General features: G+C 55.9%; 1 protein-coding gene across 1 annotated transcript in view; it reads right to left on the bottom strand.

Annotated features, from left to right (window-relative positions):
- Positions 1 to 12,988: 12,988 nt before the first annotated feature.
- CACNG4 (calcium voltage-gated channel auxiliary subunit gamma 4) overlaps positions 12,989 to 18,392 on the bottom strand; it is a gene marked incomplete at both ends in the record, with an annotated part of 55,630 nt that continues 50,226 nt past the window's right edge. The window contains 2 exons of the mRNA XM_082604603.1: positions 12,989 to 13,527; positions 17,592 to 17,732. Coding sequence (XP_082460729.1) covers positions 12,989 to 13,527; positions 17,592 to 17,732 — 680 coding nt within the window. The remainder of the gene's footprint in view (positions 13,528 to 17,591; positions 17,733 to 18,392) is intronic.

Genomic DNA, 18,392 nt, shown 5'->3' with positions numbered 1-18,392 from the left:
CTGGAGCCTGTGCTCCTCCAGGAGAGGCTGCGACAGTGAGAGGCCCGCGTACCGCAAAAAAAAAAAAAAGAAAGAAAAAAAAAGAGGCTAAGGGGTGTGTGGCTGCCACAGAGGACACGTGGGGTTTGGGGACCGCCTACCCACACCCCCTCCAGCCCAGGGCTGGCACTCCAGGCTGGAGCCCCTACACACCTCCCGGGCTTCTGCATCTCCTTTCTCAAGTCACCAGGGGCCTCTTTTGGGGTGTGTCCAAGAAGCTGATGCATGGCCAGGAAGAGACCCCTGAGCTGGGCAGGGGTTTGACCTCTAAAATCCTGGCCTCTGGTTGACACAGCTTACAGAAAGACTGCCTGTGTGAGGAGAAACATTCAGGGGTCCAGCCGCGAGGTCATAGACTGTTAATGACAATGCTGATCATAGTGAGAGCTCAGCCTCAGTGAGTGCTTACTACCTACCAGGCACTCCGCTAAGCCCCTCCATACCACTGCAGTTAATCTTCACACCAGTCCGTGAGGTGAAGACAACTATCACTCCCATTTTACAGATAAGGACCCAGACGCTCAGAGACATGAAGTAACTTGTCCAAAGTCACACAGCAGGTAAATGGTGAAGCCAGGTTTCAGAACCTAGAGCCCAAACTCTTAACCAGTGGTTGGAGCTGGGAGGAAATTTCGAGATCTATTCTGACTGTAGGGGAGGAAAAATATCTTTGTCCTCTACCCTAATGAAAAACAAATTGACAAGAGAAAAGCATGCAAGTTAATGGGTTTTTTAAAATTAATTTATTTTTGGCCACATTGGGTCTTCGTTGCTGCGCACGGGCTTTCTTTAGTTGCAGCAAACGGGGGTTACTCTTCGTTGCGGTGCGCGGGCTTCTCATTGCGGTGGCTTCTCTTGTTGCAGAGCACAGGCTCTAGGCGTGCGGGCTTCAGTAGTTGTGGCTCACCGGCTCTAGAGCGCAGGCTTAGTAGTTGTGGCTCATGAGCCCAGTTGCTCCGCAGCATGTGGGATCTTCCCGGACTAGGGCTCGAACTCGTGTCCCCTGCATTGGCAGGCGGATTCTTAACCCCTGCGCCCCCAGGGAAGTCCTAATGTAAGTTTTATGTGGCACAGGAGTCTTCGTAAAACATGAAGACCTAAAGAAACTGTTAAACTTGAGCCTTTTTTTTTTGAGTAGTGTATTTATTGTAATAATTTAATTTTTTTTCCCTGAATGAAAACATGTTCATTATAAAAATGCAACCACATACATGTATATGGAGAAGAAAAGTGATACTTGTTTTTTTTTTGTATTCCTTGTCTGTAATACCCCTTTCCTCATCCAGAGAGAAACGCTGTTCACAATTTAAACCTGAGCGTTTTAATGCGTGCTGTGTGTGATGAAGAGTGGGCACAGGGACTTCCCTGGTAGTCCAGTCATAAAGAATCCACCTTCCAATGCGGGTTTGATCCCTGGTCGGGGAATTAAGATCCCACATGCTACGGGGCAGCTAAGCCCGCACGCCATAACTAGAGCCCACACGCCCTGGAGCCCATGCACCACAACTAGAGAGAAGCCTGCACACCGCAACTAAGACCCAACACAGCCATAAATAAATAAATAAATAAATAAATTTTGCTTTAAAAAAGAGTGGGACATACAACAGGACAAAAGGATTGAGTGAAAGGCAGGAAACTGTTGTCGGGGAAAAGCAAGGTCTTCGTTCAGATGCTCCTCTGCATTTGTGGGACGTTTGCTCCTTTCTTCTGGGTATAAGGAGAGCACCTCTCACGTGAGTGTCTCATGACCTGCTTCAGGGGAGGGTCAGAGAGGCCTTCCTGCACCTGCCGTTTCTCAAATTCCTTCAGTTTAATTGTGCAGTATGCCAAGGTACCATATCTTGGGGCAGCGTGTCCTGAACCCCGTTGTGACTGATTAAGGAACCTGTGGCCTAGAGACAGGATGTCACAAACCAGGACCCCCATGAACAAGCACAGGGCGGAGACCTCGGGCCTCCAGCCACAGACTGGCCTGAACCTCCACATCACACACCAGCCCCTCATCCAAGTTATAATCTCCCGACAGCGTCTCTCTGAACCTTCCTCACCTCTGCCCCCCTCCTCTCCCTGTCCGCCACCCCCCAACCCATCACAACCCGGTGACTTGCCGACACATGTCACGGCTTGCTTCAGCTCAGAAAGTGCCTGTGTGTCTTCAGGCAGCTGGCCCCGCCGAGAGCACTCCTGGAAGCTGGGATGTGACACGCAGCCTCAGGCCCCTCGCATCGCCCCTGTGGGCCCGGCTTCAGGGCCCAGGCGGCCGGGGTCTCAGGGGGCGTTGGGTAGCCTGATGCGGACCTACGGTGTGTCAGGCACCCCAGCCAAGCAGCAGGTGTAGATGCTGGTGTTTTAGGACTGACCATCTAGGAAGAAGCACATTTCCTGGTGTGGTGGGGATGGCACCCTAAGCTTACCAGCGCCGGGAGTCCCCCGAGGTCTCCGAGAGCGCCCTCAGGGGGCCTGGCCCACGGGCACACTCAGCCTTGGCCACAGCAGCACCGCAGGCCCCTCCGAGAAGCCAGGTTGCGCCGGGCCTCGGTGCGGGGCAGGTTTGTGCCACACGCAGGGGTCCTAACCCTCAGCCCAGCAGCACAAGCATGCAAGGTGGATGCCCTCTTTCTCTTGGAGTAGGCTTTGTGTCAGTCTAGCTCAAGGCTGGCAGCCCCAGCGGTTGCAGGCACTGCCAGGCTGTCTGTTCTGCTCCCCAGGCCGCGCAGGGCCGGGGGGGCGGCTCCATGGAGGCCGGAGCTGGGCCACGCCAGCATCCTCCACTAAGGCCTTTCCCGGGGACTGGTCTGGCGGTGCGGGAGCCAGCCAGCTGCACGGTCGGAGCCCTGCTCTGCCAGCCTCCAGCTGCGTGGCTTTCAGCCAGTTAACCTCTAAACGCCTTTTCCTCTGGATTTGAGATAATGCACTTCACCAGCTCAGCCCACGGTAGATGCTGTGCACTGAGTTAGGTCCCCCTTAAATGCATACGTTGAAGCCCAAACCCCAACCTGATGGAATTGGGAGGTGGGACCTTTGGGAGGTATTTAGGTTTCATGAGGTCACAAGGGTGGGGCGCTCGTGGCGGATTATAAGGACAGACGCCAAAGAACTTGCTCTTCCTTCTCCTCTGCCACAGGAGGACTTACCAAGAAGGCAAAAAATGCCCAGAAGAGGGCTCTTACCAGAACCCAACCGTGCTGACACCATGATCTGGGGCTTCCATCCTCCAGAGCTGTGAGAAAACACATTTTGTTCTTTAAGTCACCCAGTCTGTGGCGTTCTGTCACGGCAGCCTGAGCCGACTGATGCAGTAGGCAATTTGTCCAGCTTGGTTATTGCTACGATTGTTGCTTATAGACTACAGATGGATCAGCTTTCTCTGATGGGCTGTAAGCTTCTGGAGACTATATTATGTACTCATTCTGCGTTCCCTCAGAGAACACCCTGGATTTGAGCCCAGGGTTGGATCTTCATAAAGGTTTGTTGAATGACGGATGGATGGATGGACAGATGGGCTGAAGGAAGGGGACAGAAGGTCAGATAACTGACTCCACTAAATGAGCCAAAGGACATTTCCATGGCCACAGAGGCATAAGAAATGGCAGCTCGGGCTAACCCAGTACAGCTGGGACCAGAAGCTAATGTGCTTCCAGGTGCTGAGGGGCAGCCCAGGAGGGGACCATTGCCACCTCTGTGATCAAGTGCGTGAGGAAGATCCGACATTTTCTACAGACATTCTTTAGAGTAGAGATGCCACACTCAGCTCATCGGGAGTTGTCTGCACTTCACTCATCCAGATGAACCAGCTTCCATGTGTCCCAAAAGACTGCTCTCTTTCCAAGAAGGACCAGACATAATTGAGGGAAGGAAAACACCTCCCAGAAGTGGGCCTCATTTGGAGCCGGGACCAGGGCACACCTGGGTGGGGGAACCCTCTTCAGAAACACGTTGATCTGATTTTGAGCTCAGGCTTCGTTAGGCTGAGAAATGGCCTTGGGTGTATGTCTTCAAAGACTATAAAACAAGGCGCCACCCTGTTGTCTCAGCTTCTTTTGACAGCTTCATCTCCCTCCCTGCAAGGTTCAGCATGGACCTTCTCTCGCCTCAGGCCTGCCGTCCCCAGTTCTAACCTGTGAGCCGAGGACAGTCTCTGCCTCTGTCCGGGGGCCCAGACTTCTCCCGTCTGAAAACTCAGAGATCCCATCGCGCGACCTCTGCTTCCATCGTCACATCCCCTTCTCTGACTCTCCTGCATCCCTCTTTCCCTTAAATAGACCCTTGTGATCGTGTGGGGTCCACCCAGATAATCCAGGACAATCCACCTGTCTCAAGATCCGTAATTCAGTCACATCTGCAGAGTCCCTTTTGCCACGTAAGGTGACATAGTCTCAGGTTCCGGGGATTAGGACTCGGACATCTTTGGGGGGGCCACTATTCTGTGCGCCACATGCACTGACTTATGATTTCCTTGATTTTTTTCTGGCAGCTCAGGTGCAGGGATGGAGAAGGTGGGAGGTGACACTGAGGAGGGCTGGGGCTCTTCCAGGGGGAAAAACTAGAAGGAAGAGGCCGAGGGAACTGAGGGCAAGGGTGGGTTTAAAGGATGATTTGTCAGGTCTGGTTAGGATTGGTTAGGTCATGGTTAGGGTCGCCCTGAGACCTGGAAATGTCACCGTGTTGGGAGAAAATGGAGAGGTCAAGACCCTGAAGGGCTTGATGAGGTTGCAAAGCAGGTATAGTGGGGGGATGGGAAAAGGAACTGGGTGCATTGGAAGCTGTGGTCAGAGGAGGATGGGGGCCCTGATGATCCAGCGCGGGGGACAGTCAGGGGAGATGGTGAGATCCAGGCTGGGGATGAAGGCAACTGGACATGAGAAGGTCAGGTGGTCCCTGGAGGTGAGCAGGCCGGAGAGCTGAGAGGCCAGGAGTCGGAGTGTTGGCCCCGTGGACGTTGATGTGGCAGGACTTGGGGTGCAGAGGAGGGCTTCGCGGCAGAGGTGAAGCCTCTGATGATGTGAAGAGGCAGCCAGGAGGGCGTTCAGGAGATGACAGTGGTGAGAAAGGGTTCGCAGTGGTCTACCCAGGCCCTCTGAGAAGGCTCTTCCCCAGGAGGGTGGAGGAGTGATGGCTTCGAGGTGTCAGCATCCCCCGACTCTCCTCTCCTGCAATTAGAAGTCCAAGGACATGAGTTCATAACCTCCTCTGATTGCAGACTTCTGTTCCTGAGGTTGCATCGGCAGTTTTGTTGGGAGCTGCAAGTTTAAAAGTGTCTGAATCAGGTGTATCTACCCCCCAGCTTCCTCTGGATCCTAAGGTCCCTCAGATCTCCCTTCTCCTTTTCCAGTTCCACACCTCTTGGGACTGAGGATGGGGCTGGGCAGCCTGAGTATTACACTGGGACCCTGGCAGGGAAGCCCAGCAGGAGGACAGAGGAAAGGAGAGTCCTTGGGGGAGAAGAAGGGTTCATCTGTCCCGGGAGGAGAGTTCCAGAGGACACAGTGGAGACGGAGGGTGGAAGGAGGGTCGGCCAGTGGAGAAGCCTGGAGAGACTAGGGGGCCAGAGTGCATCTTCCCAAATGGCTGCAGCTGCATTCCTGCTCTCGCACATTCCTCCAGAACCTGCCACTCCCCGTCAACAAGTGGAGTCCACTTCCTCTCCCCTTGACCTCAAGCAGGTTTTCGACTGGACGCTTCAAGTGCAGTGGGAGTGATGCTCTGTGGCCTCTGAGATTCCCACCTTTCCCTCTTGCTCTGGGGACCCCTGCCCTTGGACCTGGCCACTGTGTAATGAGAAACCTCCTGTATAGATATTCAGGCTGAAAACTGAAGCCAAGGTCTTTGTCAGCAGCCAGCATCACTCGCCAGGCCTGTGAGCCGAGCAGCCTGAGATGACTCCAGCCCCCACCATCAGGCACTGAGTCTTCCAGTCGAGGCCCCAGGCACAGGAGCAGAGCTAAGCCAGCCTGACCCTGCCTCTGCCAAGCAGAGATAAGATCCTGTGACCGTATTTAATGTTGCTTAAGAGCACTGAGTGTTGGTGTCATTTGTTACATAGCCTTACTAGCTAATACACTCAGTGACTGGAAGGTTTTGTAATTGAAAGAAGCAGCCCCAGCTTTCCAAGAAGCACTCAGTGCAAAGACAGCCTCCTGGCAGGGAGTGGAGGAGGAAGGCCATGATCGCCACAGCCCAGACCCCCTGTGTGTACGCAGACAAGATCCTGACTGTGTTTGGTGGTGGACAAGGAGTCTGGTCTTTTCACCAGCCACTAGGACAAAGCTGGGCCAGAAGTTCATCGTGTGAAGTCACCAGATCATTTTGCTTTGTTTTGTTTTGTTTTGGCTGCACGACTTGCAGGATCTTAGTTTCCCCACCAGGGGTTGAGCCCTGGCCCTCGGCAGTAAAAGCACGGAGTCCTAACCACTGGACTGGCAGGGAATTCCCAGAGAAATCACCCGACCTTAACCAAAGGCAGCCTGAATATGCCCGAACTTTGGTCTCATCCAGACACTGTTTAAGATCTAGAGACCCGGATCCGGCAATAGTTATATAAATGGTGCGATCTCTGTGTCATGTAGTCATTAAAGATTATGTTTTCGAGGCATAATCTAAATTAAAGACATGGGAAGATTCTCATAATGAAAAACAGTGAACAGGGCCAGGGTATTAACCCCACGTACATTTGGGTGCAGTGAAACCTTAACTGTGCTTACGTCTTAGGTGATGGGATTTGGGCTGGAATTGTTTTCTTCTTTAACTTTTCTGCATGTTGCAGATTTTTTTTTAAGGTGAAATGTAATACTCTTAGAATGAGAAAAACGTGAGTATTATTTGTTTAAAAACGCACCTAGTTATTTGCTATTTAATTTGTGGACTCTGGAGAGCTCACAGGGGTTAATGTATCTCCGAGAACGCTTATCAAGGGACAAAGGTCAGGACGTAGGTCCCTCCAAGCCCCCTTTCCTGAAGCTGCGGGCATGAGGAGGAGGGTTGGTCACCCTCTTTGATCGCAGACTTCTGTTCCTGAGGTGGCACCAGCAGTTTTATTGGAAGCTGCAAGTTAAAAAATATCAGTATCAGGTGTATCTGCCCCGTCTCCCGCTCTGGATTCTAAGGTCCCCTCGGTCCCTCCCCTCGGTGCCTCCCCTCCCCCGCCCGACTCTAGGGCTGGGCGGCCAGGGGTGCTATATTAGGAGCCAGGCGCAGGCAGCAGAAGTCACGTGGCTGGCTCTGAGCTCCCTGCAGGGAGGCCTGCCCCCCATCTTCTTCTCCTCGCTGCCAGGCCTCTCCCATTGCCAACTGCATGCTAGGGACCTAAAACAGGACCTCTGCCCACACAGCCTGGGGACCACTGAGGGCAGAAATGAATGGGCACCAGCCAGGGAAGCCACTGGGACAGAAGCCTCCACCCGGGGGCACCACACAGTGCCTGGATCAGCTGAATGACGGGTTTCTCCCCAGCCAAAGTGCTGCCGGCACAGACACCCTGCGGGGGCCCGGCTCTCATAGCCCCTCCTCCCAGGGCTCTTCTAGAATAATTCTTTTGGGGAAATTCCTTGAGTGTTGTTAGTCGACAGACGCTCCTGAAAGCTCACTCTAAGGCCAGTCCCCAAGCTGGCGTATTTATGAATGTTTGCTTAAGTTAAAGTCTAATTCATTCTCCCAGCGGCCCTGGGAGGGAAGCGTTACCCTCCTCATCTGACAGGAGGGAACTGGGGCTCTGAGAGAGCTTGGATTACTGGCCGGTGCTGCCCAACTGTGGCTGGAGGATTTGACCTCTGTCTTTCTGGCTCTTGGCGACGTGGCTGCAGCTGCCGGCAGTGGGTGGTTTGGCCCAGTGTCCAGCTGGGCCAGGAGTCTGGGCTTGCTCTACCACTGCCCTTTGGTTCAATTCCATCAGCATTTTTGTCCCCAGACCCTGGGACAAGGCACACCTACCCTCACCCAGGGAAAGGTGGCCTTTTTCCCGTTTCCTTCTTCAACCCCCAACTCCTGTTTTCAAAACTTTTGGCTCAGAAGTGAGGAGGAGAAAGGCAGAAATTGAAGTGTGTTGAAGGGAAAGGACATACTGAGAATAGATAAGCGAATTTTCCTAATGTGTCCACAGCCTAGATGCAAGTGCTGAAAACTCGCTGTGTGATCCTCACCCTTTCTGTGCCTCGGTTCTCCTCATTGTAAAACCAGCCTGGGAATTATTGACATTTTGGGCCAGATTATTCTTGGGGTTGGGGGAGGGCTGCCTTGTGCACGGCAGGGTGTTGAGAAGCATTCTTGGCCTCCACCCACGAGATGCCGGTAGCATCCCCTCCCCCGCTGTGGCAACCAGAAATGTCTCCAGACATTGGCCAATGTCCCCTGGGAGTAAAATCACCCCCCCCCCCCACTTGAGAACCACTGGGCTAGTGGTGTCTCCCTTTTGAGTTTGTTATGAAGATCTTCAAATTTTTTTCCTTCCTTCCTTTTATTCTCCCTTCCATCTCCCTCACCTCCTTCTTTGGACTTGATTCCTTTTCTATGATGAGCACATTGAATGAGATGATTCCTAAGATACCTGCCACTCCTGCTGGTCTTGATGTCCAGTGATCCTGAGATTCTTGTTTATATCAAGGCTTGAGCTCAAGCCTGCTCCTCTAACCTAGGAAGGAGGTAGCATGGACCCATTTTACAGATGGGGCATCCAGAGCAGAGAAGAGGCCCGACTTCAACTGTGGAGCTGGAGGAGGGGCTCTGGACACACAGAGGCTGATGCAGTCCCAGGCAAAGGGGTCAGTTTCAAGTAGGCACTCCCAAAAAGATCGGGGAGGGGAGGCAAAAGAGGGAGATGCCCAAAGACCCAGACCAGGAGCTGAGACTGACCAGCTGTGCCCCAAACTGTATTCCTTCTGTCCCTGGCTAGACTACACAGCCCGTCTCCCGGCTCTCAGGTGGGACCACGTGATTGAGCTCTGGCCAGTGGCATGTGCGCAGAAGGGGATGTCACAACTTCCTGGTCCATTAAAACCTCTCACGACACCCTCTACCCACAAGACCACCTGCCTTCCCCCTTCTCCATCTGCCCGCTAGATGTCAACGCCAAGGGCAACCTTAGACGCCCATGTTGTGGATGGCAGAGCCTCCACGGCAGGTCTCTGAACCTCTGAATGACAGTGTGTATTCTGTACACAGTGTACCCGCCCCATGGATCGGACTCTATGAGTGACAAATAGACTTCCATTGTACTAAGCCATTCTGCATTCGGGGTGGTTGGCGACGTCATTAGGCTACGCGGAGTGATACAGGTAAAGGGTAAAGTGAGGGCAGGAGGGGGGCTCTGAGCCCTAGACCACCCACTTCCGTGTCGGTTCCCGCGGCTCTAACTCTGCCGGTTATGGAGACAGAGTTTTTCGTTGAACTGAAACGCGAGACCGCGTGAGCCCCGCGTCGGACGGAGGCCGTAGCGCGGCGCTGAATGCAGGCTGCACGGGAGTCCGCCCAGGACCGCTGCAAAGCATCTCCTCAGGGCTAAAAATAACCAGAAGTTCTGGCCCCTGGTGCCAACGCCGAGTGTCGTGGCTCCAGGCTGGCAGAGCCGTGAGCCCGGAGCTTGGCAGGGGTCAGGGGGTGGGACAGGGTGGAGGTCCCCTGCCCCAGCACCGGGTGGCTCAGCGCCCCTGGGAACGTCAGTTTCCCCGGGTGCCTGTCTCAGGAAGGAAGAAAGAGGGTTAAAAAGCCAGGGCTGAAAGTTCAGACAAGCCGGTTCCTGCAGCCATAAGGGCCGGGATGTGGGGACACTGGGCCCTCAGCCTCGCTCCCAAAGCCCTGGGAAAGCCTTCGTGACACACCAGCGTTCTCCTGAAGGAAGCTCAAGAGTCCAGTGCATCTTGGCTCCAAGAGGACCAGAGAAGGCCACGGCTCTCAGGAAGAAAACTCACCGTCTTGGTCCTGAAAGAGAGGGGAACATGTCACTGGATGTGAAGGTGCCCTGGGGTGCAGCTCCAGTGGGACCAGGGAAGGATGCTGATTATCCATCCTCAAAGGCGGTCCAAGGGGTGGGTGGACGTACAGCCAGTGCCCACCTGCCAGCGTGAGCCTGGCGGGTTGCACCATGACTGGCGTGGGTCTGTGCAGTATCTTGATCAGCGGGGTCTCTCTGGTCCCCCTCTCCATCCCTGATTTCTCTCCTCCCGGTGGCTGGGAGCCGGGGCAGCCAGCTGCCATGCCTGGGATTGGGTGGCTCCGTGCCATTTGACCTCTGGTTGGAGCTGCATTCTCCCATCCAGTTCCTCAAGGCACAGAAGCTCACACTCTGGGACAGGAATTCTGTATCTGCTTCTCATTCGTTTTGGAATTGGGACGGGAAGGAGGCTGGTTATGGGACTTTTTAGGAACCCACCAGGCAGCTTGGTGCCCCTGAGGCTGCAGCTGTGTCCAGCCAGCGCCTGCCCTGCAGACTCTAAAGACAGGCCTGGCTTGCTCAGCTGCCCAGATGCCTCCCCCACACCGGGGGTGGCTTGTCCCTCTTCTGGCTCCTCTGTGAAAAGGCACCTCCATGGCATCACCCAGGAGCATAAAGCCAGCTGGTGGTGCCGGGGAGGTGGCCAGTGACCCGGACAAAACCCAGAGAAACTGGCCTTGACCAGCACAGGGTCCGCTCTCGCCTCCCCCTTCTCCTGGAGGGTCCCCAGCATCTCCTAGACCTGAGGACACTAAGTGCCCACGAAGACTTGCAGGGACCTCCTCCCTCCCCCCTCCCCCCTCGAGAAGAGAACGTTTTAAAAATGTTTTTATTTAATTAAAAAAAAGACAGAACTAACAACCCAAAACCAGTAGTAGGTATGGGATTCACAGGGGCTTAAGTGGCGAGACACACAGGGGCGGGATGGAGAGGGCGTGGGGTCGGGGGAGTGTGAGGGCCACAGGCCACCCGGTGCCCCCGTGAGCGCAGGTCTCGGAGCGAGGGCAGGCAAGGAGGAGGGGGCGACCAGAACCTGGGGCAGCGGTGGGGGAAAGGCTGTGAAGAGCACAGGCGCTGAGGGGGCTCCGCTCCCTGCTCTTCTGTCCCTCCTGTCGCTTCTTTCTACTTTCTTGGTCCCGAAAGTGGGCCCTGCCTTCTCTTCCTGGGACTGGGCAAGAGGTAGGATTCATCGGAACACAGCTTTCTCCACGAAATGATGGAAACTTCCAGGGCAGCAGGTGGGAAGGTGGCTTACGTGGAAGAAAGGACAAGGCTGCCTGCTTTTGGAAGTGACCTTGCTGGGGGATGAGTCCCCGGATTTTGCCCCCATCCTTCTAGCCTGGTACGATGGTGTCATGGCCTGGGGAGTGGGAGGGGGAGGGCGGGCAGGGGCAGGCCACGAGCCCGGACACTCCAGCACTCACTGCTGTACATGCTTGGACAAGCCACACAAAGCCAACCTCGACGGGAGGGAAGGGTTTCGAGCAAGCGCGGAGGGGCCCCGGCACGCGGTCACCGGGGGCGGGACGTGTGGAGGTCCCCTCTGGGGGCGGCGGAGGATGGCGACGACCATGACCCGGATCTGAACTCCTGGGGCCGAGTCCGCCCAGGGGGTCCACGAGCAGGTGGCTGAGGTAAGAATTTGCTTGTCACTTCTGAGTACGACAGCTACCGGCGTCGCAGACAACTGCTTCAGAGGGATTACCAGGTCTCAAAAAGTAAGAAAGGATCTGTCTTCAGAAAGCACGTGTTTATATAAAAGAGGCTCAGCTCCGTGTTCCAGAAAGCTTTCCCCCTGAGCCCGGACACACTTCCACATTATCTGCTTGCCTCCGGAGGGGAGAGACGGTTGGAAAAACGTCAAGCATGGAACCTGCCGCCTCCCTTCCCAGGTGCTCGGCCCTTTCATCCAAACTTCCTCGCTGAGTGCTTTCAGGGGCGGGGCGAGAGCACGAAAAGCGACAGTAACAGGGCTTGGGGCAGGGGCCGCTGCCACTGTTTAAGAGAGAATGAATGTAACTGCTCTCCTGGCGTTTCTGCAAGAAATCAGGATGAGTGACCACCCCGGAAACGGGGGTTTGTTCTGATCTTTGGGTCTCTGTTCGCCCTCGGGTCTCCCTTTCTTGCATAAGGTTCAGGCTCTTGTTGACAAACACCTGGGGGGAAGGTCTGTCCCTATGACCCCCGAGGAGGGGCAGAGCTGCTCCTCAAGCCAGTGGGCAGAGGTGGGGGGGCAAAGTAAGAGGCCACCCTTCCTCTGACCCGTGGAATCTTCCTGACTCTCAAGTACAGTCAGTGAGTTCTGCCCTTTCCATGTGAGGCAGAACCTTCCAGAAGCAGAGAGGAGAGCCTTTACCTCATGCCCAGGCCAGCAAAGACGCCCCCAAACCCCACGGATTCCTCCACAGGCCTCGATGTCCCCAGGCTGAGGGAAGCGGCCCCGGACAGCACAAAGGCCAGAGCACCAGGTGGTCACAGGCTCTCTCCTCAGCATCGGTGTTATCCCAACAAGCGGCCGCTGCCAGAGACAGACAGACAGACAGACGGAGGGAAAGGGGGCAAACTTCGGCTTCCTCGCCTGCGGCTCACAGATGCCAGAACCTTGGGTTCAAAAGCAGCCGACCAGCATCCAAAGGCCCCTGAGGGCCTGGTGAAGCCCGGGCAGGGAGGGAAGGCCCAAAAGCCTGTTCTTCTGGCAGAAGATTTGTTTCCAAAAGGAGATAATGGCTCGATTTTGTTTTCCCGGGTGGGGCAAGGCTGTGCAGCCTCAGGAGAGCTCTGGGGCCTCCTGGGAGATTTCGGAACCCCGGGGCATCAAAACACCCTCTTGGGGGATAAAATCAGCCTTCTTGCTTCTGATTCCCATCTCCGGGGCTTCGCTCCAAGCCAGCCTGCGACCCATTCTGGAGACCCGGGAGGGTGGGGTGTGGCCTCAGTCTGTTGTTGGTCCGTCTTAAGGGTCAGATGCCCCTGTGGGGTCCAAGCCGCCCATCTGGGGAGAGGCCGGTGCCGAGAGGACGGGGCAGCTCACACCGGGGTGGTCCGCCGGTTGAGCATGCTGATGTGCACGCCTCCCTTCAGGTCCTGCTGGAAGAAGTCGTGCACCTGCAGGAAGCCGGCCTCCTGGTCGGGGCTGTAGCTGGCGGCCGTGGTCACCTTGAGGGGCTCCCTGGACAGCGTGTACATGGACAGCTCGCCCATGGGAATGGCCCCGGCGATCTTCAGCCCCACTGGAGATGCGTCCCTGGATGGGGAGGCCTCGGTGGACCTGGAGCTGGACCGCGAGCGCCGTCGCCGGTACCGGTAGCTCGGCATCCTGGCGTAGGGTGACGAGGAGGGAGCCTTAAGGAACTCCCGTCTGGTCTTAAATCTCAACTCTTTGTTTTTCTCAATGTAAATGTTTACGGCCAGGACGCCCACGGTCTCAGCCACAATGAAAGACAGGGCTCCGAAGTAAAAAGACCAGCCGTAGTTGTAATGGTTTTTTTTGTCTTCGTCACGCTTGTCGCTGGGGTCTCCCGTGTTGCTGGAAATGTAGACGATGATGCCGATGATGTTACTGAGGCCTGAAAGGGAAGCAGGAGGGGGTGGGGAACAAAGGCAGAGAGAGGTTAGACCCACAGCTGGGCAGAGGCAGGTGGGCGGAGCAGGGGCTGGTGGGCGGAGCAGAGGACAGGTGGGTGGAGCGGGGGCAGGTGGGCGGGGCAGGGGCTGCTGGGCAGGGGAGGGCAGATGGGTGGAGTAGAAGGCAGTTGGTGGAGCAGGAGGCAGATGGGTGGAGCAGGGGATGGTGGCCACTCCCCTTTTTGGTGGGTACTCCCCTTTTTGGTGGGTATGTCTTTGTTCTGGTTGCTAATTTTAAGTAAAAGCAGTTGATTTTGAATGGGTAATGAAGTACAGAGTTTGGGTGAGTATATAATAAAACACAGGCTCTTACCACCCAGTTCCCCTCCTAAGGCAGCTACTGTTACCTTCTCTCGTATATCCTTCTCATATCCACATCCAGTCGCTCTCCCTCCCTCTACCTCTCTCTCTCTCTCTCTCTCTTCCATCTTTTTCTTTGCACAATACTCTTTGGCCCCTTGCCTTTTCACTCAACTGTCTCCACCCGAGAGAGAGTTCCCTATCAGGACAGGAAGAGCTGTCTCTGTCTTTCTAACTGCTCATGGCACCAACCCCGCCGCAGGGGCATCTACCCAGGCCTCTGCTCTGGACATGCAGGTGGCTTCCAGCCCTCGGCTATGAGACAGCCTTATGTCTACATCATTCCACACACACGTGAGTAAAAATGTGATGAATTCCTTGAAGTGAAACTGCTGCCCCACTGGGTGTGTGCGTTTAAAAACAAACTTTTATCTGGGGATAATTTTAGATTTATTGAAAAGGTGTGAAGTCAGTACAGAGAGAGCCCCTTTCCAACTTCCCGTTCCGTTTCCCCCCATTAACATCCTACGTTACCGGGTACATTTGTTACAACCAGGAAGCCCACCTGGTGTGCTACTATCCATTTACCTTCCAGACTTTTCTCGGATCTCACTGGGGTCTCCACTAATGTCCTTTTTCTGTCCCACGATCTTGAGCTGTGCGTAGTTGTGTTTGAATTCAGGGTCCCAGCTCAAGCACCCTCCATAGCGGCACAAAACGTCTCATCAGCCTATACTTCATAGTATCAAACTTCTGGATCTTTGCCAGTCTGGGAGGTGAAACCCATTAGTGTGTTTATGTGATTTTCTCTCATTATCAGTGAGGTTGAGCAGAGCCGAGCTGCCTGGGTTTGAATCCTGGTTCTACCGACTCTCATCTCTGGAACTTTATGCGAATTACTTACCTCTCAGGGTCTTCATGTGGAAAGTGGGAATGCCAGTGGCACGCACTGCACTGGGTGGGTGTGTGGATTCAACGAGCTACTTCATACAAAGCACCGCGCCCAGCACACACACAGCATGCTTTGAGTTCTATCACAGTCTATTGTGTTTTATCGTAATGTGTTGTCTCATCTATGCCCTGCCCAGGTCCTCTGTGCATCTTCCTACTGCACCAATCCCAGCGTGGATGGGTTGGAGTATGTCCTGCTAAGGGCTCAGCGATCCAGCTGTAGGTCTGGACTCCTCTCCCCTTCCACTGTGCTCCAGAAGAGCCCCCACTGACACGGGTTTTCACAATCACGGCTTGCTTCCTTCCGTCCCTCCTCCCCTGCCTGCTGGCTTTGTCTCTCCTTCCCCTATTCTGCACAAGTCCTAAGAATGCTCTGTAGATCACATCCCAGCTGATTCCATGTTCCCAAAGAAGTTACCAGCGTCCTCTTCTGACTCTCCCAGCCTTTAGACCAGACTTCTCCTGAGGCTCCGATCATTTTCCACCTAGAATTATTCACGGCTCGTCTCACCTCACTGCCGGGCCCTGGGCGTGACTCTGGGTCTGCGCTGCCTTGGCCCACGATCCGGGCTCCTTGATCCAGGGAATAAATGGGAACCAACGAACAGCCCCTTGCTTGCCTGCATGGCCATTGTGTTTTCTTGCTGCCACGTCCTCTCCTCTGTGGCTAGACCTGTGCTTTCAGCTGAGTGTCTCTGCGCCCCGGGCTCCACAGCCCCTCTGGAGACCCAGGGCATCTGGAGATGCCTTTGAGAAGGTTCCTCCAGGGGGAACAGGCAATGCAGGGGGCAGCGCACTTTAGAGGCTGACAGCCCTGGGCTCAGCCTGTCGTTGCCGCCGGGTGACTTCAGGGAAACCGCCTGGGCCACGTGACCACCTCCTCAGGAGCTGGGGTGATGGGGGTGCACTCGTGCAGCACTGGCAACTGGTGTTAATGGAAGTCTTCTTTCCTTCCTCGGGAAAGGAAAGGGGATAGGATTCAAACGCCACAGCAGGATTCAAGTCCACACCTTGAGCAATCTGCCTGCTTGGAGGAGGAGGGAGAATGGGGTGTGTCCCTGCCTTCCTGCCTTGCCCCCGTTCTGGGCTAAGGTGAGGAGAAGGGACAGGATAGGGACCTGGCCAGGAAGGAGCGTGCTGCTTCTTCCTAAGGAGATCCTCCTTTCCAACACACGCTCACACACTCACACGCTCACGCTCACACACACAGTCACTCACACACACACACTCACACGCTCACACACACTCACACACTCACAGTCACACGCTCACACACAGTCACACACACACATGCTCACACTCACACACACACTCACACACTCACACACACACACACACTCCTCACTCACATACATCCCCCGCAGATGCACACACACATATATTTACTGCACTGGAAGGAGACAAAGACTGAAGTGGGGCGGGAGAAAAAGCACAAGCATGCCAGCCAGGAGCCCTGGCCCTGAGATTCTGAGCCCGTCCCTGAGTAGCTGTGGCCCGCAGTTCCGCGATGCAAACAGCAGTCACCTTCCTTCTCCAAGAGAAGCCATGAGAAGAGATGGGGATGAGATGACCTCCGGGGACTTACGTGGGCCGCGCCCCTCGCCGGCCCCTTCCTGGGCCAGTGAGGGAGGCCCGGCCCGGTGACTGGGAGCCTCACTGTCACCCACATGGTGCCACTGGGCCGATTTAGGGTTCAGAGACCAGGTACAGGGACCCTCGCTCCACTCTGCCTCATGGGTCCAGTGTGAGAAAAAGGCTCTTTGAAAGCGAGAACGCCCTTAGGACAGTGCAAGGAGCTTTGATGACAATTCAGGAAAGGGCTGCGGGCGGAGCTTTGTGACATTTCTCACGCTGATTTACTGGAACGAGGCCTAGGAAGTCAGCTGCTCCAGCCCTGCTGCACCGTCATCTTCATCCCGCCGGGCTGCCCAGAGTTTTGAGGACGCCACTGGCCGAGCTTTGCTCCTCAGACGCCCCTCCACGCCCCCAGCCCCGGCGACTCAGGCCGCTGGATTCTCCCCTGGACCAGGCGTGAGCACTGACCCACCTCCGGCCGCAGCGCGCTGTCTGAGGCCAGGCTCAGAGGAGCGACCGTGTTAAGCCGTTTCGGACCCACTGGGCAGGGAATGGGTTGCTCTCACCCACAGCTCTGGGGGGCGCAGAGGTGCTGTTGCCCATCTCGGAGCCAGGAGACTCGGGCAGTCAGGGTGGGCAGGTGGGGCTCCCCACCGCGCCCCCCTCGCTCACTCTGCCCCAGGCACCCTGGGCTCCTGCCCCCTCGCCGGCCCTGTGTCCCTCCCCCTTGTCTGTACCGGGTCAACTCCTTCAGGCCTTGGCTTCTGAGCATCCCTCTGAGGCCCGCCCCAACCCCCAACTCAGCCAGGCTCCCCGACAGGGACTTGTAAGGCACCAGCGCTGCCCCTCTGTGGCCTTCTGTGCACCTGGACTAGTTATTCTTATTTTTAATGGAGGTGAAATTCCCGTAACATAAAATTAACCCTTTAAAGTGCACAATTTAGTGGCATTTAGTTCATTCATAGTGTTGTGCAACCACCATCTCCGCTTGTTCCAGAACATTTACATCACCCAGAAGGAGACCCCATACCTGTTAAGCAGCTGCTCCCCACTCCCTACCCGGCGCCCTGTGCTTTGGACCCGCGTCACCCACGGCGATGTTACGACCTGCCCCCCGTCACCCCCACCGCACACCGCAGACGAGCGCTCTGTGCAGCGGGGACCAGAGCGGACGGCTCACCTGCAGCCACAAAGAGGATGCCGGCGCTGAGGACGACGTTGTTCTTGCGGCTGTGGAGTCTCCCGGCGCCAATGCAGAGCCCGCCGAGCAGGAGGAGGACGGTGCTGAGGATGGGGAAGACGCTGGAGGCACGCACGAGGCCTGGCCAGCAGGAGACACAGAGAGAGGGCCGTGGGGCTGGCCGTCCTCCCGGCCTGGCCATGGGCGTCGGCCCCGAAGCTCTCAAGGCCCTTCTGCTGACTTTGAAGATTCCCATCCCACCCTGGAGACCCGAGGTGGGTAGGGAGCTGGGCGGGGGCGGGCAGGGTGGACCACCAAGTGATGGCCCCGGCCTGCTGGTCACTCCCACTGGGCGCCCCGTGGCCTGGAATCACATCTGCCCACGTCTCAGGCTCTCCCTGGATGTGGGCCCCACTTCTGCCAGCCAGACGGGGGGAGACCCCCTCAGGGCCACCAGGGAGGCCACAGCAACAGGCACGAAAACACTGTCAGACAGCCCGTCACAGCTCGTGGACACCGTCTCCGTGAAGCCTCCGGGATGCTGGGGAGTGGATCCGAGAGAGGCAGCTCGGATGGGCGGCCGAGGGCACAGGCTTTGCCTTCGGTGGGCCTGGGTACCCTGCTTTGTGACACACTGGCTGTGTGGCCTTGGCCAAGGTGTGGCCTCCCTAACACTGGGTTTCCCTAGTAGTGGGACGCAGTTCATAACAGACCTATGTCTAGGGGGGGTTCTGCACATCTAATGGGCTTATTTAGCAAAGGCCCTGCCCATAGCACACACTCCTTAAGTGACAGCCTTGA

Source organism: Mesoplodon mirus, assembly GCF_964341445.2.
Source record: "Mesoplodon mirus genome assembly, chromosome: 18".
Classification (NCBI taxonomy): domain Eukaryota; kingdom Metazoa; phylum Chordata; class Mammalia; order Artiodactyla; family Ziphiidae; genus Mesoplodon; species Mesoplodon mirus.
The sequence above is the reverse complement of the archived record's forward strand: the minus strand, read 5'-3'. Positions and strand labels throughout refer to the sequence as shown.